The sequence below is a fragment of the Pagrus pagrus genome, assembly GCF_965226575.1.
Source record: "Pagrus pagrus genome assembly, chromosome: 8".
Classification (NCBI taxonomy): Eukaryota; Metazoa; Chordata; class Actinopteri; order Spariformes; family Sparidae; genus Pagrus; species Pagrus pagrus.
Window position 1 is genome coordinate 7,494,811 of NC_140192.1, and position 24,713 is coordinate 7,519,523.

Sequence of the window (24,713 nt, forward strand, 5' to 3'; positions counted from 1 at the left end):
AATCATAATGACACCTTAATGGAGAGGTGAGGATAGTAGCCGAGCAGCAAAACAAGACCGGGATGTTGTGATTAGCGTGCACTATTATCTGATAAATACTTGATTAACATGTTATGCAGATGGAACAAGAGTGGATGGTTTTCGCGAGCGAGTGATTGAGTGAGCGAATTTGTTATTGCAAGTACGGAAAAGAGCAAGCAGGCAAAAGCACGGACAGGAAAGGGAAGAGAAGGCCGGGGAAAGGATGGAGGCATCGCCGTCTCAGTGAGCCGTCAGGACAGACAGGGTTTTTAAGTATTAATGCCCTTGTTTCATCCTGGAAATGAAATAACAAGTGAGCGTTCAGAACCCTCTCTGGACTATTTCACGCTTGGATGTTTTCCCTCAATTTCAGTGCGAATCCTTTAGGAAAACAGTGAGGGATGGCAGCGGAGAGAGGCGAGGAGCGGAAGCGAGAGAGAGCAAGATACAAAGGGAGAGACAAAACGGTATAAACATTATAAAGTGGAAATGAAGAGAGGGAAGTGAGTGGAGGAAAAGATGAGACGGATTAAGGAGAAAAAAGAAGCACGGGAGAACTGAGAGAGCGTAAAGGTTTGGATGGCAGCGATGAGTCAGAATGAGGAGGGGGATTTCGGAGCGGTAGAAAACGTGAGGCGAGAGGAGGCACCTGTTGAGAGAGGAAATAGATGGAGCGGAAGACAGACGGAGTGCTCGAGGATAAAAATCTTCCATTTGTGGCCCGATGTCACACAGAATATGTCACATTTCATGGTTGCTAAACATTGCCAATAAATTGAATCAGGGTTTTGTATGCTTTCAGTAGATGTGTGTATCTGAGCATCATAGTGTCTGGTGACTGTTCTGTATGTGTGCGTGCATGTCTGTTGCATCCCAGCGGTCAGCCAAGTCAGCAGAGTGGTCCCACTGCTGACCTTGGCAGCAGCTTCGTCGGTTATTTACAGGCACGGGAGTCTTTCAATAGAAGTCACGATCCACTGTCACACTGACCGGTCATGTCACGGCATATTTGTCTTCGGTACTCAGAATTAGGCCTGATTGTCGTAGATTCTGTTCAACATTAAGGAAGACTTGGATATCAACAGATTTTGGTGTGCACAAATATCACATTGTCAGCCTTTTCAGGAGGGTAGTATGAGAGTAACAAATAAAAGGCTGTGTTCATTAATCAGCTGCATATAAACAGGAATATTAGTTGAATGTTAATTTTCACCAAAGCTCAGTCAGAATATTGTCTTTTTTTGGAGTGTGGGTAAAAATCTGAATATTTTGTGCGGGTAAATGTAATCAGCGTCCCTTTACCGCCCTCTGTTGGTGAGGGGTTGTAACAGTACTGGCCCTTTGCCATCCATGGCAGCAGTAATAAACAGAATAATGACATTTACACTTTCACTGTCCAGATGTAAGTGAGCACAAAACATCTAGAAAGCAAAACACACATTTCTTCAGAATAGCAAACAACAGCAAAAATGAAATGATAAAAACACCTCTAAGTACATTAATTATATTAAAACAGGCCTATATTTAGCTTGCCTGCTGTAAAACTAGAATTGCAGTATAGTCAGTTTAAATCAGTCTAAAATAAATGGGTCTCAATAGAAAATCGTATCATAAAATACCACATAATGAGATCAAGTGTTATTTAGAAGACCAAAGTACCATAAGTATCCTAAATGAACAATAAGGAGCTATAATAATATCAATATAACCACCTGACGGGACCACACACTTTACCCCGTGGTGGTTCTTTTGTTATAAAATGAACCATGTTTGTTTGAGGGGGAAAAAAAGAGAAATACTCTTTGTGTTTTGGCTGCAGTTCACACAGATTGCTTGTTGTTCAAGGTTGCACAGCTGTCTGTGGTGCTTCAAAAGCCATTTGTTAAAAAGTTAATGAACTGATCAAGGCTCTACTGCCTTTACCCAAATTAATTTCCATACAAAATCACAGAGCGATGATCATCTTTGCCCTTTAGCTTCTGAAAAAAAAAACAAAAGCCTGTGCTTTGACTTCCCTAAATACTAATGATTTGTCTGTTAACCTATTTATAACACATGTGGCCTAGCAACCCAAGTCTTCCACGCAGAATAGAAAATAAATGGAAAAAACAGATCAAAACAGCCTCTAATGTATGCAGTGTTCCCCTTAAGGTTTACACCACTTTTAGCTTTGCAAAGTTTGCTTCCCTTGAGGCATTTTTCAGCTATAGCTTTAAGCAAGGATGACCAGACGAGCACATATGCAGACAGCAAGATATACACACACACACAGATGACACACACACACACACACACACTGATTACCATGCAAGTAATCTCTCTTTATCCTCTCTCTCTCCCTCTCACACACACACACACACACACACTCGCTATTTGTCACAGGATACATTCAGCTGCTGTTCACTCCATTTACTTGCTCATTGAGCTGCTTAGGGGGAATATAATTGGTCGCAAAATGAGCATACACACAGGGCAGAGGGACCAGTGTGTGTGTACACACACACACACACACACACACACACACACACACAAAACAGCCCAAAAACACAATTAAGCACATAATTCATACATGCATATCTCCATGAGACAATAAACACACAGTAATAAATCTGGAGACGACCAATGTAAGTGTTTTTTTTAATTAAAATCCAGACATTTAATATTGTTTGATTAAAATGAATTATTACAAACAGCTCTTGTGCTCTCTTTCTTTCCGTCCACTCCTTCTCTAAATGTTACGTCCTTCTTTCATATGATAATACAATCATTTATATGATTTACACGTCGTACTCTATTACATACTACTTTATCGCAACCTTCAAGTCAATCATTATAACACTTTCACAAGATGTTCTGTATTTAAGAGATATCAAAGGATGGATCTTTAGGTAGTGTTTCTCTTATTTTTAGTTTATCGTGAACATTTTGGAAAGACACTGCTCGCTTTTCAAGACTTGCCGAACATAATTCCCCTTTGAAATTTTTGAATGTCTTGTCAAATTCTTTGCGGAGGTTGAGCTTCAAGCTGTCTCCTCAAACAGAGGTGAAACAAACCCGTTTTGCAGCTTATTTTTGACTGAATCTGCTGTGGATTCAATGCACATTTGGCTCCGTTCTGCATGCAAACTCTCCGCGCCCTCTCCTACTGTCATCTCCTTGTCTTGTTTCCATCGTTAGCGAAAAGTCTTTTGGCATTTAGTGTGTTAAAAGAATAAATGAATTCACTATGAACCCAGTTTTCATCTGCATTTTTTTTATTTTTGCCTCAAATCTGAATTTATCTTTAAAACATGCCATATCTTCTCCCTCTCCCTGTCTCCTACGCATGCACACACCATTAAATAACAAGCTCAGAGTTACTGCCCAGTGAAACCAATTCACAAAGGGGGGAATCGCGGTCAAAGAGTCTGCTGACAGGCGTACGTATTCACAGGGGAGTGGTGTGGAGGGGAGATTATTAGGGCCAAAGATTAATTGACGGCAATAAAAGATTCATGTTCACAGCAAAGTTCATTAAAATTTTCAAAGCTGTTTTTTTTTCTTTTTTAGAGCGGGTCAGAGAGATAGTTGAGGAGGGCGAGAGAGAGGAACCACAAGATCTGTGACTTATCATTAAAATGGCAGAATGTGTTATTTCTCATGTGTGTGTCCGCGTGTGCGAATGTGTTCTTGTGTCTGAGCGAGGCAGCCTCGTAATAAAGCAAGCAGCACCTACTCATGTGTGTGCCCATTGTTAAATCTGCTCTGTGGGTGTAAGTATTACAGCTGAATTAATGAAGTAAGATACTGTACACTTGTTGTTCTTCATTAAGCAGGACATGTTGAGTGTTTCTGTGTGCATGTTTTGTTTCACAAATGTGTGTCTCTCAAATCCATGGGTGGTATGTAGCAGCCATTTAACAAACAAACAGTAATTAGTTCCTGTAATGGTTCTCCATTACATTTCTCAGCGGCCAAACTCTTTGAGAGGCAACCCAAGCACTGTTGCGTTATAATTAACAATAGCTTGTGTATTCCCCCAGAGGTGGCAATTTATGGGTGAGGGCTGGAGCGAGAGAGAACGCAGGAGAGAGAGAGAAAAAATTACAAGACAGACTGACTTGTGCTATTTTTCCATTTTCACTTTGTTGTTAGCGTCATCCTTTTCCTTGGTATAATTCTAGTTATCAGCCATGTGCAGTTAGCCAAGCCATGCTGCTGCCTGAACAGCTCTCCACCCACAGTTTTCTCACACTTGTTGGTCATGGTCAAACCCCATTTTTCTCTTTCTACTCCATGTCAATTACATGTTGCTGCCAACTTCCACCGGTGGCCCATGGAGACTTCACATCGAAATCATTCATTTTAGGGGAGAAATAACTGGTGTACAACTTCATGAATACTTCATGTATACTCCAGACCTGGTCCACTATCAGCAAGTTACCAGGACAAAGGCTTGAGCATTCATGTCAACAGACATGTGGCGCACCAGACACTGTTTGGTTTTAGCCCAGAACAGTTGACCTGTTCACCCCTCGTTGGCTTAAATAACGTTATATTGGTTGAAGGTAATTGAGAGTTGCTGTAGTAAGAACATGAGCAATAAACACTTTGCAAAGAATTGCCTGAAAAGTTATTTTTTTCCATTCACAGTCAGTATGCAAACCTTTCACCTGTCGGATGACGCCTTGGATAAATGGGCCATGCATTCACACCATTCGGCCAGTAAGACAAAGCCCCAGCTACCTGTCAGCTAACCTAGCATTAATTGGTGTCAATTTGGTGGCGACTGTCAGGTTAGCTGGCACAATGGTACTCTCACCTCCCTGAATTTCACACCATTACATAACAAGTTGTCTTTGCTTAACTTACTCTTGCAGCTATGTGGAAACTAACTCTTTCTCTCTTTTCACCACCTGAAAAGAGGGCACTATTACAACCACAGCCACCAGAGACCGGCTGAAAGATGGCAGCAGTGTCACCACAATAATACCCAAGGGACAAACTGAGCCCCATGTGTAATGTGAAGCTGACCATTCAGGCAGAGTCTGCATGGTGCTTACAAGGAATGGCTGGCTGGCGACAAGCTCCGTAGTAACTCTTTTCACCCCTTCTCTCTCTCCAGGTCTCTCCAGGACTTATCCAAGCAGACAGAGCTGCCTTATGGGACAGTGTTGGACTCGGCAGTCTACGATCAGGTGCGCTCCAAGGCCATGAACCCTTTTGAGAGAGATCCCATGTATTCCCAGATGTGGCGCATGATTAATCGAACCGGGGGAGGAGAAAATAACGTCGAGGAGTCGAAAGAAGGCATCCGCAAGGTAGGTCTTTGCTTTTTAAATTAACCTGTCTGTCACAAACTCACACATGTAAAAACACTGTGGTCAAATGACTACTGTGCTGGGTTTTGAAGACAGGGGATCAGGTGCAAAGCATTCGCATTCATCATTGGCCAACATTTGACCCTGTCATTTTTGAGAGCATTTTTATTTTAGTTGTGTTGTTATATGACACAATTATGTAAATCCCTGAGGTTTTCACCTCGCTGACGTACATTTTTGAATCTAACTTGTATTGAGTCTTTTGATCTATCAGCAGAAATGGAATATAATATTCATGATGTTTTCATGAATGTATAATCACCTGAAAATAAGAATTGTGTTTCGTAACCGTAGAATGAGCCTCTTTTATAACTGAGAGCAAGAGACTGACATTCACCGTTTACTTGACATGAACATATGTGATGGTTTAAGGTGACATTAGCCCTGAAAACCAAATGCATCTTGTGGTTTGATCACAAGGCAAGATTCATCCCGCACCCCTTGCTCTCCCAAAGAGCAATTTCACTTGAGAGCATTGCTGCCCAGCATTATGCTAAATGTCCAAACCAATCATAAAATGAGTCATGTGACAAAGCCACAAGTGCTGTTGTCACTGAATAACATAGGCAGCTGGTAAATAACATCACATTGCTTTGCACAGAGGGGCAATATAACCATTATAGTTGATGTAATGATACCAGTTGGGATGAGAACCAAAATGTCTCCTCCCATAAAAAACACCCAGGACATTTATTTCCTCAGTTCTTAGTGCATTTGTTTCTGTACGCTCCAAAAGAGTAAAATACAAGTTTTACTAACCCTTTCTTTTATTAGTTTTTATTCATTTCCACTATCTTCTTTAATCAGGGGTTTATCTAACAATACAACCCATTGTTTACATTACACATTCTTATATTGATATGCTGTACAGTACATCCTTATTGCACACAGCTCAGCGTCACTCCAGATTTCACATACAGCTCATGCCACACAGTCTGTGTTGACAGAGGATAAATCTATCCAAACGATGTTAATGATACACAGATAGCGTGCGCATGGTTAAATACTTAATTCCCTTAGTGATTACCCAGCATCATAAATACCTGACTTCTGCATCTCATATGCACGCATCCCATTTTCTGTTTGCATCGCCGTTCTCTCATCCAGTGAGGGTCTCGCTTTATCCCTCCTCCCCTCCTGAATATATTAGACTTGAACTGTAGCCAGCGTTGGAAGCGTTGGAAGTGTTGGGGAGGAGTGATTAAAGTGGCGGGCGGTGTTTTGAAAATGATGAGATAAACACATCACATAACAGCGCATAAGCACACAACTATTAACACTCACTCGCACACATTGCTTGTCTGCAGAGGTGTTTATTGAGCACGTATAACTAATTAGTAGTGTGACCATAATCAGTCAGTAAGTCTTTAATCGCTGAACAGAGTTGTGTGTGTGTAAAGGCAAAATATCTGAATCCTCGACTTGACTAAACACATACAGTAGCCTCTGGTATGACCGAGATGGCATGCAAACTGTATGTCGTTATTCATTTACGTAATTGATGTTGAATACATTTCATGTTAAGTCCTGCATAAAAATGTCCTCATCTTCAATGCAAGCTGCATCAAATCCTATTTATATTTAAAAAAAGATCACATTTAAGATTATCATCAAGTGTCAAACACAGGGAAGTTAAAACATGTTGATGTTAGTATCTATCAATCAATTAATTAATCAAACTTAATATATATAGTCCCTTTCAAACAACTCTAACGCCATTTAAAGTGCTTGCAAAGTGATAAAAAGGATGTTACAAAACAAACATGATTGAATAAGAGAGCAATAAAAGATGTGTAGTTAAAATAATGAAAGATAATACTAACAGTAAAAATAACAATAAAAATGAAATTATGAAGACTACACATAAAAAACTGATTATAATTGGAAGAACAAAATGCTCATAAAATGCAATAGAATAAAATAAAATATTGTTTTATTAAATTTAATGATAATGACCAACAGTAAAATGATGAAAAAACTAAATATAAATAAATAAATAACTTTATAAAACACTGTGGTTTGGGTTACCGTCACTACGTTACATCTGTTGCCTGTGTTACCTAATTCACTTACATTACATAAGTTATGTACGTGACGAGACATCACTCTATTAGTAAGTCTGAAAGAACTCACCGCTGACTTCTGGTTTCACACTGCACACTAACAGCGACAACCCGACTATCCACCCCCGACCTGACTTCCTCCTTTGCAGCTGTAATAATTGCTACAGCCGCTAGAGGTCGCTGTGTAACAACAAACGTGACTATGGGTCGTTTTTTTCTGATGAGGATAGGCTGAAAGCGCATGAAAACTAGACTGAATAGATGGGTTTTTAGTTTTATGTTTAAAAATATAAGTATTTCCAGCTTCTCTCAGACACTCTGGAAGTCATGGAGCATAACGGCTAAAAGCTGCATCACAAAATGTTTTTGTTCTGCTTTGAGGGTCCAAAAGGTTTAAATAAAGGCTTTAAGTATCTGTGAAATAAATCTAAAGTGTAGCCACTTTGAGGCAATGTGTAGACATATTGACCCATTGTGAGAGTGACTAAATCACCCTTGAAGGTTCTAAAGTAGATTTAAAACAGTTATAAAATCCTGAGGACTAAAAAAGTGAGGCGCTGTTTGAGCATGGAGCCAGGTCATTATCACGGACTAGCGCAGTGTTTCAGCATTATTCGATAATGCTAGATAGGCAGTCCATTTCCAAACCCATATTAGAATGTGTTATTGCTGCAGTGTACGAGATAGCGCTGTGTTTTGTTATGATGTCTACCACCTCAGTGGATGCAGTGTTTGGTGCCCAGAAAGCGTGGAAAAGACAGGTCATGATTATCTGGCTGTGCCAACAAGACCAGTCAAACCGTTTCCCACTGATTGGCTACGGGAAGTGATGGGGAAAATCAGTTACACCCTGTGTGGACATCAGTATCACATCACTGCTACAGAACAGCAGCTGAAAGGACTGCAGTGTCACCACAGCAGCAACATCCAGCCGATCACCTGAGCCTTCAGTGTGATGTGGAACCAACCGTTGAGAAAGAGTCCCTCTGAGACTTGTAACAAGTGCATAGCCAGAGACACTGACAGACAACACGCTGGGTAAGTTTTAAGCCCCAGCCTCAGTGTACTGGAGGATGGTGATCAGAGTGTAATTCATTAATTTTTGTGTCAGCAGAAATAACGATCCTATTAGTGATAGTAGCAGTGTTGTAGTAATAGAACCATAGTCATCTAAAGGCTACATTACATTAAACGTGTTACGAGTGATACCAGAGGCAGCGTCCAAAGGAAGATGGTTCTTTAAGCCACTGAGACTGAATGCTCTGCCATGAGAGAGTGTTGGTTTTCTATAGCAGCGGGGTGTGTGGAGGCAGGAGTGACAGCAGACAGAAGTGGATGAAGGGCTGGTTATAAGCAGGGTGCAGAGAGGATCTGGTTTTCATGGATAAATTCTGCATGACAGTGGTGGCAGAAAGCACTGCACATCGGCAACGAGAGAGACGGCAAGAATGACGCAGACCTCTTCTTCTCGCTCTCCTCTCTTGATTTGACGTTCTCTTTCATTTCTCTCTCCCCTCTCTTTATTTTACTCTGCACTTTCTCGTATTTTGTTGTTGCACCTCTTCCACTGCACCACTGCCTTTCTGTGTTTCCCCAACTTTAACCTCCTCTCTGTAATCTTCCCCTCTCTCTCCGCCTCTCTGTATATTCCCTCCCCTCTCTCTGCACACCCCTCTTGTCTCTCAGTCAGCCTCTTGTTCGTCTACATCGTGTTAAAGGCTACAGGGTGCACTCTAGTGGTGCACTAATGCCGTCCCCTCTCTCTTAGCTGCACTGACACAAGCTGATGTTTTCTGTCTGCTGCAGTGACACCATCAGTGACCCTGTTGCCACGTTTGATTGTATATTTAAACTTCCAGTGAAGATTAGTTTCATGTGATGATCCCTAAACACAAATACATAAACGTAAAACTTTAATGCACATTTAATTTTAATGTTCTTAGTTAAACACAGGTTCTGTCCTCTACGTTTTTAGTACTTTGTGCCTAAAATTAATCTTCCTTCCAGAGAAAATTACAATATAATTTTACCTTGGAGCTTTTCGCTTGGAGGAAAAAGGAGGTGTCAAAGGCTAAATGATCTCTTGTTCTCAGGTGCTGTTCACAAGGTTTCCTAAAAGGAGATTCACTGTATTAAAAAAGCCTGACTTCGCTGTACACTCTAACAGAGAGGAAACAATCACGTGAAAGATTCCTTCAAAGTGGAGTCTTTCAAATATATTTGGAGGCCAGAGAAGAGTACCTAGAACAGTATTTTCGAGCCGGAGGCTATTTGGAAGGCCATGATGTTATTAACAGAGCCCGTGAGTCAGTCAGACTCAGGCATCTTTTGTTCTCTGTCTCCGTTTGATTTATTTGGATGTGTTTGTCTTCTTCAATCCAGTCCCTTTGCTAGATTCGGTTCCTGTGAGGTTAAGAACTTGATATATTTTCCCCCTCAGTGTCGTGCTCTCTCTCCTTTTCCTGCAGCTTTCTCTCTCACTCTCAGGCCTTTTCTCTTTCACAATAAACCTCTTACTCCTCTCTGTCACCGTTGTCTCCTGTGCACTATGGATTTTCTCCCTTTTCGCTTTCGATTCCCTGCAGCAGAATATTATTATATGTCAGAACGGGTCAGTGTCTGAGCTGTCTCTGGTATCACTCGCACACAAACGTTCACACACACACACACATGCATGCATGTACATGTGGAAACACACCCATGCACACACAAACACGTACTCTCTTGTCCAGAAGCGGTACGCTTTATACACATTTAACAACGCGTTTGCTTGACGCACACACGCGTACACCCTGTGAGTCCAAGAAAAGTGCTGCAGATTGAGCCCTGTCACCCAGTAATATACGTTTCTCAACCATTTCAGTCGATGATCAAGGCGTTCAATAAACTAAGAGGTGTTGCACCTCAGACTTGATATCTCATTAACTTGGTGTCACATATATATCAAAGACGAGGGTGCAGTATATCTCTCTCTGACATAACGGCGTCTCAGTTTGAGGGGACGCGTAAATTCGGTGTCTATTTATTCTCGCGCGGTCTCAAGAGGGAAGAGAAAGTATATTTTCTCCCGGCCCATTCTTGTGCGTGTAATGATGTCAGGCAGGCCTTTTAGCTGAACAGCTCCTGACAACTCAGCATTTGACTGTTGTGCTGACTTATGGAAGTAATGACTAAAATGAAGTGTCAATTACATACCCTCTTAATTACTTAACCTGTGCACCGCCCCCTCCCTTTGACTGGAGCTTGTAAATCCACAAGAGGTGAGATGTGCTAATAATACGAAGCATCATATATTTGTGCATCAAAAAGAGGAAATCATAGTGACATAAGAATACGCTCTCTTTGCAACCAGCCTGCCCTGCAGCATCCAGTGCTATGTCACTTTATTCAGTGTGCATTATACAGTAATGTATGTGTCCATTTTAAAGTGTTCTTATAATGTGATGTTTTTTCCCCCCCCCCATTCACAAATGATTCCAGCTGATGTCGCAGGAGACTGTAACATATGAAGGAATGGGAAATGGAAATGTTTGGAGAGGCTTTTAAGGCCCGACACTGCACAGCATGCACATACATCGCCGTGTGCTATATACACTCACACAGTTAAACACACAGACCACTAAAACCTTCGCATTTGCATGTCTACATACACACACACGCACCTGACTCAGTTGATGTAAGTGTCCCCGTGTGAATATATGACAGCTACTCTCTGTCAGGCCTCGAGAGTCTCTGATGACTGCTGAGTGATTTTAGAGTTGAGTGGATTGCCAGTTTGAATGATTTTCTGTCCGTATGACTTTCTGCAGCACTAAGGGAAGGCTCCACTTTAGAAAATGTGTCTTTTCCCACATGTCCTTGCGCACCATATATTATCATTGCCCCCAAGTCTCATATTGATGGCAGCTCCTTAAAAAGAAACCGTACTGAAACCTTCACTGCAACATTAACCGAAATCAAGGCTGGGAGTAAAGAAAGCGTGATAAAAGGTCACGTTCTTCAACAAAGACGCGTAACACTTTGATGGCTAAATATGGCAGCCGTGAATTCGCTACCCTCCCAACCGAACCTTGAACTGAACAGCTTTTTTAACAGGACGGTTAAGCCTTTGGCAAAACGTGGATCGTTCAGAATTTCATCCATGCATGTATCTAACTGGCAATCGAGGATGAGGAGCAGTGGGAGGGGGGTAAAAGAAAAGGGGGGCCGGCTGGTGTGGCGGAGACAGTGTGTGTGAAGTTAAATGCCTCATACATATGTACATATTCAGATTATACTGTATCGAGGACATTTACCATTTCTGCTGCCATTTGTAAAAACTGCCTTTCCCAAGAGAAATACCCAGTTCCTGGATTTGAATTTCAAATGTGAAATTCGGTTTATTGCCAGGCTGACGTGGATCTGACCTGCTCCGGTGATAAGGTCACACCAATCAATAGGAGATCACAGGGTTCATTCACACAACATTCAATATAAATCATCTTCTTTGATCCTCTTTATGTAACATTTTCGGTAATTTACTGAAACTACTGGCACATTTCTTCACTTGCCTTACATATGCTTATCTCTGTTCTGTAACAAGCCCATCGCTTTATATCTCCCTATCACCATCTGCCCATTTAGCATAATGACTCCAGAAATTATGATAAAAATTACCATCATTCCTTCACCTCTGCTACATACATCTCGAGACTGGAAGGAAGGAGCTGTATAATGTAAGCCTATAAGCGTTCACCAATTTGCCATAATGACTTTGGTGATGATGATAAACATTACGCCGATTCCTCCGACAGATAGAGCCAATGGTAAATCAAGCAAGCCCTGCTCAGATCCTTCAGCCCTGTGAGAGGCCATCACAGCACTCAGGAGGACGATTGAGAGGAGGAGCAGAGGAGAGATGAAGGGAGGAGGGGGGAGATGATATGGATAGTGAATGGGTGCTCGGGGAGAAGGAAGGAGGAAATTGGGAGATTTAGGAAGGTGGAAAGAGAGCGATAAGAGAGAAGTGAGGAACTAAAAGAGGGGTGGAGACTGGGGAGCTGCTGCAGATGGAGGAGGAAGAGAGGAGCGAAGGGAAGGATGGAGGGAGGCGGAAACAGAAAGAATTGGCAGACAGGGACAGGGATGCAGTTAAAATGTCGGAACGTGAGGTGGAGGAAATGAGAACGAGGAAGATGAGCGAACAAAGAGAGGAGGTTGAGGAGAACGAGCAGAGACGGGTGATGTGGGTGGATTAAAACACCATGTTTTACAAATACATAAACTTTATTTTCCTGTTGCTTTAATGGACTCTTGGGTGCATTAATCAGTCAGGCTAAAAGCCATCTCAAAAAAAAAAAATTAATTAAAAAAGCCAATCCAATTGAACATTAGAGAGAGGATTTGGAGGCAGGATTTGTCTGACTATAAATGAGGCCTCTCCTTCAATGACAATGATGCGTTAAGTGGCCCCGGTCATATTTTCTCCTCACAGTAAAACTTCATTACTTGCAGCTTATATTATTATATTAAAATAAGAGGCAGGATGAGAGAGAAACGGAGGTAAACATAAAGAGGGCGTGGACCGTGGATGGATGGATGGATGGAAGGAAGGAGAAGAATGGCTCATACAGGAAGTAGTGGGGGTGATAAAGGTGATAAAGGAAGGCAGATAGGAGAACAAGGAAAAGTAGGATGAGAAATAGGAAGACCGGTGAGAATGATAACAGAGGTGCACGGAGAGGGAGATTAATGGCTCGAGTAGTGGTTTGGAAGTAAACACAACTGAGAGAGAGAGAGAGAGCGAGCTTTGGGAGAGTGATGGTGAGCGCCCGCAGACCCCATCCTCTTCATCCTCTGTCTTCCTCCTCTCCCTACCTTTCTCTGTCCTCTCCTCCATCCCCTCTCTTCCCTCCAGCTGCCGTCTCACCACCGTCCTTACAAAATAAAAAGCACAGGTGAAGGTGAAGTCATGTAAATGCATCTAAAGATCTGGATTTCTCAGCAATGTTAAGCAAGGGTAGATGGGGAAAGGGGTTGAAACGGAGCATACCAATGAGCCCCGCCCCAGATGTCCCACTATGTGTGTGTGTTTGTGTGCGCATGTGTCGGTGCGCTCTCGACTCAGAGAGGCCTCTCTTACACCTGTTTACCCTCTCAAATCACAGTCAACAAGAGATCTGTAGGCAGCGGTGCTCTCTGAGCGTGTGTGTGTTCGTGTCAGTGTCACAGTTCTTTAAGGACCTCCTGCCAACCAGCCATTGGCCAGGGAGTTGCCAAGGTTACCGAGCAGGGTGGCCCAGCTGTGTTGGGGTGACAGGACACAGACTCTGTGTTTGTGATTCCTCTCCCTCTCCGTCTGACTTTCCATGAACAAAGCTTTCAGGTCTTAGAAAGCCTAACGCTACATGACTCGTGTCTCTTACAAACGTGCACGCGAACACCCATGATCCTCCCTGTGCTTCCTGTTCGTTGTCCTTTTAATTCCCCACCTTCATCCCTTCCCTCCTCGCGTGTTTACGGTTTGTTTTTGTCCTGATCGCGCTTGTTCGTTCAGAGTCAGCGGTGATAACTGGGGGAATTTTACGTCTATAAGCCACGGCGATGTCAGAGTGCAATGACGGAAAAGGCTGGGAAAAGCCCATTTTCATTAGATTTTTAAAAATGAATGTCTTATTTATGTGTGTGTCATGTATTTTATTGGATTTGAATGAGATCTCGGCAGAGGCATAAGCTGCCTTGATATATATCTGTCACTGTGCCTGGATATGACTGCTGCAATATCCTCTGTAATAACCCAGCCTCTGCTAAGACCAGAAAATGGCCTTTTGGCTGCTGGGCTCTCTCATTTTCTATTTTCTAGTAGTGCAAATCACCCTGACAGGAATAAGAGAAAGCTCTTTTCCTGCAGAGTCTGATAGCTCATTAGGATTCAACACAACAAGCCCAAACAGCAAACATATTTCCCTGCTGTTACAATTCTCTGCCTGTGTGATGACAGTGTTTCTGTGTTGTGACTCAGATTCAAGGGGAGCGGATGAAAAGAGGAATACGGAAGAGGGAGAATTTACTCTTCATATTAAAGAAAGGAGACGGGAACGTTTGAAATGAGGGAATGATAGACGCTCGATAAAAAAGTGCAGGGACAGAAAGATAGATCGAAGACACCCTTGGCAATTGTGGTGATTGATTAAAAACTGCCGTGTTTGCTTGAGATGTGACAAAGGGACACGAGGGAGGGAAAAAGGGCAGTAAGAAAAAGGGGATATAAGTGTTTGCTTTAATAAGAGAGCAAAGAAATGGAATAAGTAAGGAAAAGAAATCTCTATTATTTGTTTCTATCTATATTCTCTCATCTCCTCATATCTAATAATGAAGCCTAATTGCCTTTTTATCTGTTTCTCTCTCTTCTACGAGCCAAGACTCAAGAATCTAACACCTACACGACCTTCTTACTTTTCACTTCCTTTTTCTCTCTTCCTCTCTCGCTCTCTCTCTGCCTTTCTCAATATCTGTTTTTCTCTCCTCGTCTTTCGTCCTGTGCCGTACCCGTTGTGTCTGTAATAATTACAGCGGCTAACAAGGAAATCAATGAGAGTCAGCGGATGAAGACGGCAATTAACATGATGCTTTAATGCCTGTGTGTGTAGGTCTTTGTATGTTTGCATTTGTGTGTTTGTGTGTGTGTGAGCATGCATTATGCTACTGCCTGCACAAAGTAAAAGACAGGCCTGCACACAAAGGGAACGTCTGGAAACTCTGTATTAGAGTCTCACTTGTTTCGCTTATTGTTAGCCTGTAGTCTCACTGAGATAAATGAAGATTATGGGATGGCATGCTGCTACAGAGACATGCTGCTATTGCACTTGTTCAAAAGATCAAGAGAAATGACTACAGATACAGGTTTGGGGCTACTTATAAAGACAGTAAAAGGAAAAAAAGGCAAGGAAAGTATGCAGCACTGAAATGAAATTCTGCACAACACTACTACAAAAGTATAGAAACACCATCCTACGGACCCCCATCAAAATATAAAATGTTCCATCTACATCAAAACTTTTACACTGTTTTTCAAAGATTTACCATAAATAAGATCATGTAACAAACTTTAGTTGTTAGAGATTTTAACGATAAGTTGCCACCACCTCGGTACCCTGTTTGGACCGGTGTCACAGACAAGAGCAAAATTCCCCACACAGCCTGATGTATAATATAAATATATAACCTTTTATTGAAGATAAACATGTATTTAAACTACAACTAGACACCCTAAACAAAAGGGCCCCACAGGTGTCAACCCAAAGGCCCAGATGGTCACCCTACATCCTTACAGCACTGCAGGGGAATTAGCGTTACACACCAAAACTGCACACCATCGAAAGCAATCAGTACACTGCACAATAATGGGGACAGCATGCACATCAATAATTAAGGTCCACAGCAACCTGTGGCAGGTCATTGCTGCCTATAGGGGGAGGCAGAGGGCTCTCTTGACAGGGTATCAACACACTGTGAGATGATTATTAAGATAGGCCTAAATCACATATGAACAAAGACAATTGAACTCAGCAGGATGAAATTTAAATATGAAACATCAAAATAATTGACTAATCTGGCAGCGAGAGGCCAACGATGCGCCAACAGCCACACTCACCGCAGCAGGGATGGCAAGGCAGCGTGGCAGCAGACGGCCTGCTCGAGACGGCGTGACGGCATGAGGTGATGTGTGTTGTCACAGTGATAACAGCCCCGTGAGGCACAGCAAAGGCATTAATAGTCCTCGGTTCCCTCGCTACCTAAAGTTGATACCCAGCCTCCCCTCCTACCACGGGCACGGCACCTCTACTTGACTTAACTGTCTCCACTGCCGGCAAAGTTGCGAACAGCACCCTCCGGACCCAGTGCCACAGCCACGGACAAAAGCAGTACAGTCTCTCTCACGAGCTGTCTGGGCATTCAGTGCATACATTTATCTCAGTGTGCTCCTTCCAACTCCTATACTACTTGAACATGACAAAGTTTTTGTAAATATGTCTATATAGATGTATTGGTTGTAACACGAGTCCACATATAAATTTGCAGCAAAAAGTCTTCAAATGTATTTTTTCCTTGTGCTTGGTAAAGACAAGTTTAAAGACAAAGAGAAACGCCTTAGCTTTCCAGACACTTTCACTTTCTTTACTTGATCTAGTGCTGAACAAAACAGGAGAACAGCGAGTGTCTAATTTCAACTTCCAACTTCTGCTGCTTAAAGTTTATTCATTGCTGCGCAGCTCAGACAAGCTCTTCAGAAAATCCTCTCGCCAAACATAAAGGCTTGCTTTCGAGTTTGTCCTTGTGCTTTAGCATACCGCGTCAAAATAAAGTTCATTTAAACGGAGACACATTAATAATATATATATTTAATCCATTTTATAGTGAGGTTTATCTTCTGAATAAGTGTGTGGTTTTGATTCAGTTGGGTTTTATTTTTCAGGCCAGTAGTGACGAGGTTCTGTCTGGCCCATTCATTCGACATCCTGTGTGGTTTAAAAGCATTAGTTGTACTCTGATTACGTCTCTTTTCTGGTAAAAGACCTCCAATAAGGAGCTTCATGGTCTTAATAATATCTTTCACACCCTGAACAAGAGAACTCACCTTAATGAGCAGGTGACGGCTTGAAAAAAATGGCAGGAACAGGCACATACACATAGAGAAAAATAGCAATCACATCGCAGAGATATATACGTAACACTATACTGATTTTAGAAGATAGACAACCCCCTAAATTGGGAGGAAGACCTCAATTCCAAACCAGCTGTTGGCCATGTAATTAAAATGTTTCATCCACTTTTTATAAGACAATTCAATTAAAGTTCTTATCACTGTCTAAGATCCCTTTTTTTTTGTCTATTACTGAAGTCCGAGATGCAAAGATACACATCATTAGTACATTTATAGGCATGTAGAAGATTAAAACGCACTCACAGATTGGCTGAGAAACAGATATGGAGGAGAGCACAAACGCAATTAGGCCAATAGAATCACAAAGAGCAAAGTTGCTAAAGTTAGACAACAGTATTAATCAAAGGGGCCCGATGCCCCCGCTGAGAGGAAGAGGAAAAAAGAGAACTTTTAAAACACATTTTTCATCTGCCTGGTCTGTGTCATGTCGAGCCATATCTGAGACCCAAAGCTAACCATTAGATAACATCTTAATTTCCAAGATAAAAAGAGGACAAAAAAAGGAAAAATGGAGGATGAATCACTGTAACTCCCTTGCGTTTTGTTTTGAGGAGGAAGCTGCAAGTTCAATTACTGGATTGTAGATAAATTAGGGGGACAAAGCAGGGGGTAGAGGGAGAAAAAGAAAGCATGATATAAATGGCTCTGGTGGCGGTATATCTGGTTACAATTGACCCGTCTCTCTTATCCTCACGTAACCCTGAGCCCATTCCATTTCTCATTCTTTCCTCCTCCTCCTCCTCCTCCTCGGTATGCTTCAGCTACGTTTTTTTCCTCTCCTGTCCTTCTTTTGTCTCCCCTAAACTCACTCTCCATGTCATTTTTTATTTTTTTTGTCTGTTTGTTATTTCACTCTCCTCTGTTTTGTTTCTTCTTCTTTGTTGTCATCTTCCCCCTTTCTCCTGCTTCCCTTCCTCCATTCTCGTCTCTACCCCATTGCTCTCGGGCTTCTGGCCAGTATCAAGGTGTTTTCTCATCCATCCTCCCCTTTCTCCCTCGTCTCCCTCCATCTCTCCCGCTCTCCCCCTGTCCTCTCATTTTCATGCGGCTCGCTGGGCAGCCATGCTCTGCGTCTTTATCTCTGTCTGTGGGAGAGGAGGCGGCCTAGTGCCAGCAACTAATGGACTTTTGGAAAACACAGACAGCCATGCATCACAGTCCGGCAAACTAGGGAGAGAGGGAGGAAGGATTTGGAGTGAAGCCGAAGGGAGAGTGGTTTTAGAGAGAGACATACAAGGGACAGAGTGGTAGTGAAGGAAAATTAAAGTCAGAGGTTCCTCTAAAGAAACACAGGGAAAAGAAAGTGCGGGAGAGAAAAGTCCCAATGTCTGCAGAAGCTGTAATCAATAATGAGATCTGTAGCCCATTCTCACTCGTTTAAAGATGGAACACTTCCCATTATTTAGCAAGCCGCTGCGTTGTCGTGCAAAGTGAGAAACTGCTCATGGACGTCGTAATATTCAGTCTTTCTGCATTTGGTTAAAAAGCAGGAAATGAATTGAGAGTGGAAGCAAGACGGATGTCAAAGAAATGACCGAGGCAGGAGAGAGTGGAAAAGAATTATCCCACAATCCAAAAGAGTTATAGACAGATTTCAGATTAAAAATGTAACACCGATCTAGAAGTCTACAAAACTGCTCTCTTTGCAGTATTTATGTAAATTATGTTGCTCCACTATGGTTTTTTTTTTTGTTTCTTTTACTTGTCTTTCTACTTTGGTGAATGGGAACTGGACTGTATTTTACTAATTTATTTATTCTCTAGTCTTACCAACCACTCAAAGCGCTTTATAACACAAGTCAGCATTCACACACACAGTGGCAAGTGCAAGTCGCCACCTGCTCATCACGAGAAAAAAACATTCATACACAGTCACACACCGATTGAAGAGTCACTGGGAGTAAATTGAGGTTCATTATCATGCCCAAGGACACTTCGACATGCAGCCAAGGGATCGAACCACAGACCTTGCGGTTAATGGACGGCCCACTCGACCTCCTGAGCCTCTGGCGCCCCGGCTCTGGTGTTCATGTGATGAGTGTACTCCCGACTGTCCAGCGCGTCCTCGTACCCGAACAACTGAATAGGGAAATTTCCAGTGATTCCCTGATGACTCCCAACAGGACTCCTGCAGCGTACCAGTGCCGGGCAACATGGTTACCTTCGCACCTTAGTTTAGGCAGGAAAACTACTTAATTAGATTCAGCCACTAAAACTACTCGGTTAGGTTTAGGAAAACATTAACTTTTGCTCTTCATACTACTTCAGCTGACTTCCTCCTTTGCTACCGTAATAATCAAAACGGCCACTAGAGATCCTGGCCGAACAACAAATGTAAATATAGGTCGCAATAAGCTGCTTTCAAAGTCAACCTTTCTTGTTTTTCTGATGAGGACGAACTGGAAACTGGACAAAGAGACACTGACACAGCCAACAACTGTGGCTTTGGGATTCAGGCATAATATAATTGGTTAATGACATTCAGATATCTGATGTCACACTGTACCAGGCTACAATACCATCTCATGTAATCGATATTTATTATAATTATTTTGAATCTGGAGTGAGGGCAACAAAACATTCAGTGGTAACAACTGTTCATGTCACCGTGCGAAAAAGCCAATTCAGCCGTGTGCTAAAGAGCTTACCAGTCAATAGAGTGCAGTAAAAGTAGTGTGGTGCTTCAGTCTTTCAGCAGCCACAGAGCTGCAGCCTGTGACCAGTTTACTAATTCAGGCTTCATCTTTATTTAAAAAAAAAACAATGACGAGTGGCTGCATTTTCACCATCTTGTCACATTTGCCATGTAGTAAATATATTCTGTTCAGATATTGTGTTGAGGCTAGTGGAGTTTTATTTCTAAATCATTGGAGGGCCCAAAGAAATTATTAGTAGGGTTTGGGAGACTCTCGCTTTTGTCAGGAAATCAAATATAATATCCCCTCCTCTCCACCCCGACAATTTTGCTGTCCCTTATAAATAAATCATGAAGTTATCCCCGCTGTGCCATGTGCGCAACAATGCCCGTTCTGAATTTAAATTTGCTGTGGTGTGGGGACTACAGGTATTAAAGAAGGAATACTAAACAGATTATTCACTGAACGCATAAAATTAAACTCAACATACATGAAGGTGTTTTGTAATTTTCAAGAAGTCTGTGTGTGCTTGTGCGCACATATGTGTGTGTGTGTGTGTGTGTGTGTGTGTGTATGTGTGTGTGTGTGTGTGTGTGTGTGTGTGTGTGTCTGTGTGTGTAACTCACTAACTGTAGCCACACCAGTTGCGGCTTTTAAGCTGTCATCTTCATGGCCCAATCTCAAAGATGGATTGTGTAAATAAAAAAAGAAAGCCTGATGTTTAAACATCGCCCTGCGTGCGGAGTTCACCTCTACTGCTATTGTATTTTATTCATCAAGGAGCGACTTTGTGGCTTTGTTTGGGCGCCGAGAGAGCCACAGACGGAGCTTCAAAGCTGTCTCACGTGAAAAACAGTATCAAAGTGGGAGTTCGAAGGAATCCAATTTTAGATAATAAAAAAAAAGCGTGCTTTGGAAATTGCAACAGGAGAAAATCATGGCAGAGTATATAAATTATGTGTTTAATATTAAACACCTCCGCAAACTTCAGGCTCATGAGAGGCGAGAGTGAGACTCCTCTGAGTCCGTTTGTTTGAACAAAGGATTACAGTAACACAAATTATTATTTTTATAATTAATAAATAAACAATTGATTATTATTAACTCTTTTTGTTCATCGTCTGTCTGCTACAGTTTAGTTTCTATAAAACTTTGGACCTGTGTGGCGCCGATGCTACATCCCCAAAAAACTTGAAAGAAGCTTATGAAAAGATGTGAGAGATCCACTGGGGTATAATCAAATTGGTGAATATTAATAGAAGCTCGCCAAGAAATGAATGATTTGCAGTTAATGTGCCCCGAGAAAAAAAAAATCTGTCTAGAGAGCCTAAATAGAGCAGCTTTTTTGTTGAGTGAGACGATTCAAACGGAGCTCTGCTCATACTGTAACGCATCTGCAAAACTTTTTCTCATAAGCCCACCAGACTTAAGTTCCCGCTAACACAACCTCCGGCCATCTAAAGAGAACAGAAATGCTTCTCGTGTTGCTTTATTATCTCTTGAAACTTTGATTACACAACATGGTGTCATCCACAGTGTGTCAAACCGCAAAAGGTGTGGTCCATTGTTTTTGATCAATCCTCTCTCTCTCTGACACTGCACCAAGTACCAGGCAGCTTTATTTTATTTGAAAAGCTCCTCCAGAGAGAGAAGAGGAGAGAGAAGTCTGTTGTAGCTTTAGGCTTAGCAGGTGGAATAATCTCTAGTGTCTAGGTCACATCTCAAGTTGGGGAGAATCTGTAGCATGCATGTGTGTATAGGAAGATCTACACACACACAGCACTCCCTATCTTCATGGACTGCATGTGGAGGCTGAAATGTATCTGTAATGACCGAATGCAGGCCTTCGACCTCATCAAACTGCGAGGCGCGTGTCTCCTACTGCCTGTGCGGACAGCAGTTTCATTTGCGGTGACGATGTTAACATTCAGCGCGGGTGCAACTTGAACCATGAGGCGGGTTTCTGTGAACCGTACGCAGGGTTCTGGGAAATCTAATGTCTTATCTTCGCTTTCTTTTCTGACAGGTGTTTGTTTTGACTGACTGAGTGAAAAAGATTCTCCATCTGTCTCGCTGTTTACATGCACAAGAGCGGCTGGGAAACACCGAGGGGTCAGTGTTAACATCGGCGCTTGGTTTGTATGGACCGTGGCGAATAAAGGATGGTCAAGCAGCATTACAATGGCAGATGCTTGGAAATTTTTTTGACAAATTCATAGGACCAATGGGACCGTATGATCTGGAAGATTCATTTTAGCAAACAGCAGCTGTTCATTAATTTTGTGCGAGTGCGGCTGCGGAGCCACTCGCATTAACAGAACCGTTTTGAAATATTGGCACAGCATAGCAGTCAGCCTGCTAACTGTTAGCGAGGTTGTCTTCTCTGATTTCAGATCTTCAGTGTCAGGATTATTGACGTTCATTTACTCCAACCGTATTTTACAGGTCCTACAGGTGAAACTTGTGCTCAAATCCAAATTATTCTGGGATAAATTGAAGTGTTGAGGAAAAAAAGCTACTCCGTTTAATTACCCTGGGGAGTAGACGGAGCTACAGTGACTGATGGTGTGAGAGCACTCGTGCACCTAAATCTGTTGCTGGAAAAGCATCTGAGTGTATCAGTCATCATTTTCTCTCCTTGCCTTTATAACTATTTATTTCCCAGGGTTCCAATTAAAACTTCCCCAAATCAGTATTGCCTTCACATTAACATACGCAAGGCTTTTAAAAAAATACAAAAAAAAAATACAAGTGATATGATATCTGGAAGCTTCAATAGAAGTTCAGTCTAAAAAAACGACTTTTGTTGCACATGCAGAATCTGTCTGCAGTATGCGCCAGTGTTTTCCCCGGCAATTATTTCTTGGTGGTGTGGAGGGCTTGTACTGAGACCATTTGGCGCCGAAAGGCACCACTGAAACCATGGCTAATGAACTTAATTTAGGAGGACTGGCAGCTCCTCAGTGGTGGGTCGAACACTGCGGTCTGCATTTAATCAGGCCTTTATTCTCAAGATGTTAAACTGGCGGAAGACATCCTGGATCCTAGCCCTTTTAACACAGAGACTCCGCATTATCGGCGCAGCGAAGGCTCGCCATTTCTCTGCCTTTGTTTGTTCGCACAGAACCAAGCGGCTCCGGCATAAAGCCGCACCGGTGTGTCAATTCATGCAGCACGCCGGCGCTGCGGATCCAGAAGAGGCGTGACGGTAGACATCATGACGTTCCCCAGTGACCACCTGTTAATCTACTGTTTATAATTATATGGATGCAGTTATGGATGCGGTTATAATGTGTTGTGATTGAGCTCCTGACCCACCATGCATCGTGGAAAGTGACAAAGTTGAGTGACTCTCACTCGTGGGGAGTGATGCTGTTTTTCTGTTGGAAAGCTCACTGTAGTCTCAGTCAGGAGGGCTGACGGTGCAACAGTAACTACAACAACACAATAGTGGAAGGTGACAAAGACATGGTTCCCTTATATAAGTTGCCACAGGCACGACCAGTTACCACGGTACTGTTGTTTGTTCCTGTGACGTTGCTTTTTTGCGGGTCATTTCTCTTTTATTTGACGAGTGCAGGATCTGTTTAGCTGTCAGACTGTGAACACCATCAGACCGACACGCCTCTGATCCGCAGCGAAACTGTCCCCAACACTGGCTTTTAGCTTCTCTTGGACAAGGGTCTCTGAGTAGAGCTGTTTGCGATGCATTTGGGCTCAACATCCACGCTGATCTTGCCCACAAGCAAGAGTATAACTGCAATTGAACCCTTCATAAGATAATTAGCGGTTCCACAAGGAGAGGGAGGGTTTAGGTCAAGTGCAGTGACCGCTGAGATGTGGCTGACGTAGCAGTTAGGAGAGCTGCAGAGCACAGAAAGTTTTAATTAACTTGTATTCTTTCTGATATTTGGAGAGCGATCAGACTGCCGACATTTGCGAGCTGCCAAGCGATGTTCCTCCACAGGTTGTCCGGTCTCATTCGAACTGAGGAGCTCAGTAATCTGAGTCGACCTTGAAGCGACGGCCAGATCCTCCACATTGAGAGGAGCAAGGTGGCAGACGCGGTTCACACATTTAGCATGCCCACTGGACTTGATTGAGTGGATGGCGACAGACGGGGGGGAAACCAGTTGAAGTGGGACCTACTCACTGAAGAGTGGATGGGAAAATGGATGGATGGACGGAGACATTTTGTTCTAGCTATTCCGGCTATTTGACCTAAAAGGGTCATGCAGTGTTTTGCAGCTACTGGCACAATTCTCCTCATTTGCTGTGAATCGCTGATAACATATTCAGTGATGAAAAAGCAATGTGTTTTTCACTGTAGCATTAAAACTGCACCAAACCATAGCAAGAAGAGGCATCAGAAAACCAGTCACATAGTTTTCACTTAGAGTATAAGGATGGATGGGGAGAGAGAATATGGTGCCTGAGAGTATCTACTCTTTTGCACAGAGAAAATAAGAGAGAAATCTCAAAAAAACACATTTATACAGTCACATATGAACTGGCAGCACAGTGAGAGGGGGAGATGGAAAGCTCTCTGGACCACTTTCATTTCTGTATTTCAGCCTGAAAGCAGTCACGTGTGCGGGCTGCATACAAATAGAGGTGCTGTGTTTTGCTGTGCAGAGATTGTGGGCACTCTCGCGTCCTTGCGTTTTATGTTTTTCAAGGTCACTTTTGGCTGTAATAATGCAGAATTTCCCAGGTGTTAGTAATGAGCTTATTGGTGCGCGTTCGACTCGGAGATGAAGCCGCACAGAGACTTCTGCACATTCAGCCTTCTCTGCTTCATCTGCAAGTCTCAACGTGCTTTGTGCTTCTTCTTTCCGAAATTTAACTTGCACCCACGTCTGTCTCACTTTGTCAGCGTCTGTGTTCGTCATGGACAGATTTCACTTCTTTTTCCTTCTGTCTCTTTCAA

At 42.5% G+C, this 24,713-nt stretch overlaps 1 protein-coding gene across 3 annotated transcripts in view; it reads left to right on the plus strand.

Annotated features, from left to right (window-relative positions):
* grid2 (glutamate receptor, ionotropic, delta 2) overlaps positions 1-24,713 on the plus strand; it is a 476,444-nt gene that overhangs the window by 407,207 nt on the left and 44,524 nt on the right. For all 3 annotated transcript variants that reach the window (XM_084359835.1, XM_084359836.1, XM_084359834.1), the window contains exon 13: positions 5,126-5,321. In XM_084359835.1, the coding sequence (XP_084215961.1) occupies positions 5,126-5,321 (196 nt within the window). The remainder of the gene's footprint in view (positions 1-5,125; positions 5,322-24,713) is intronic.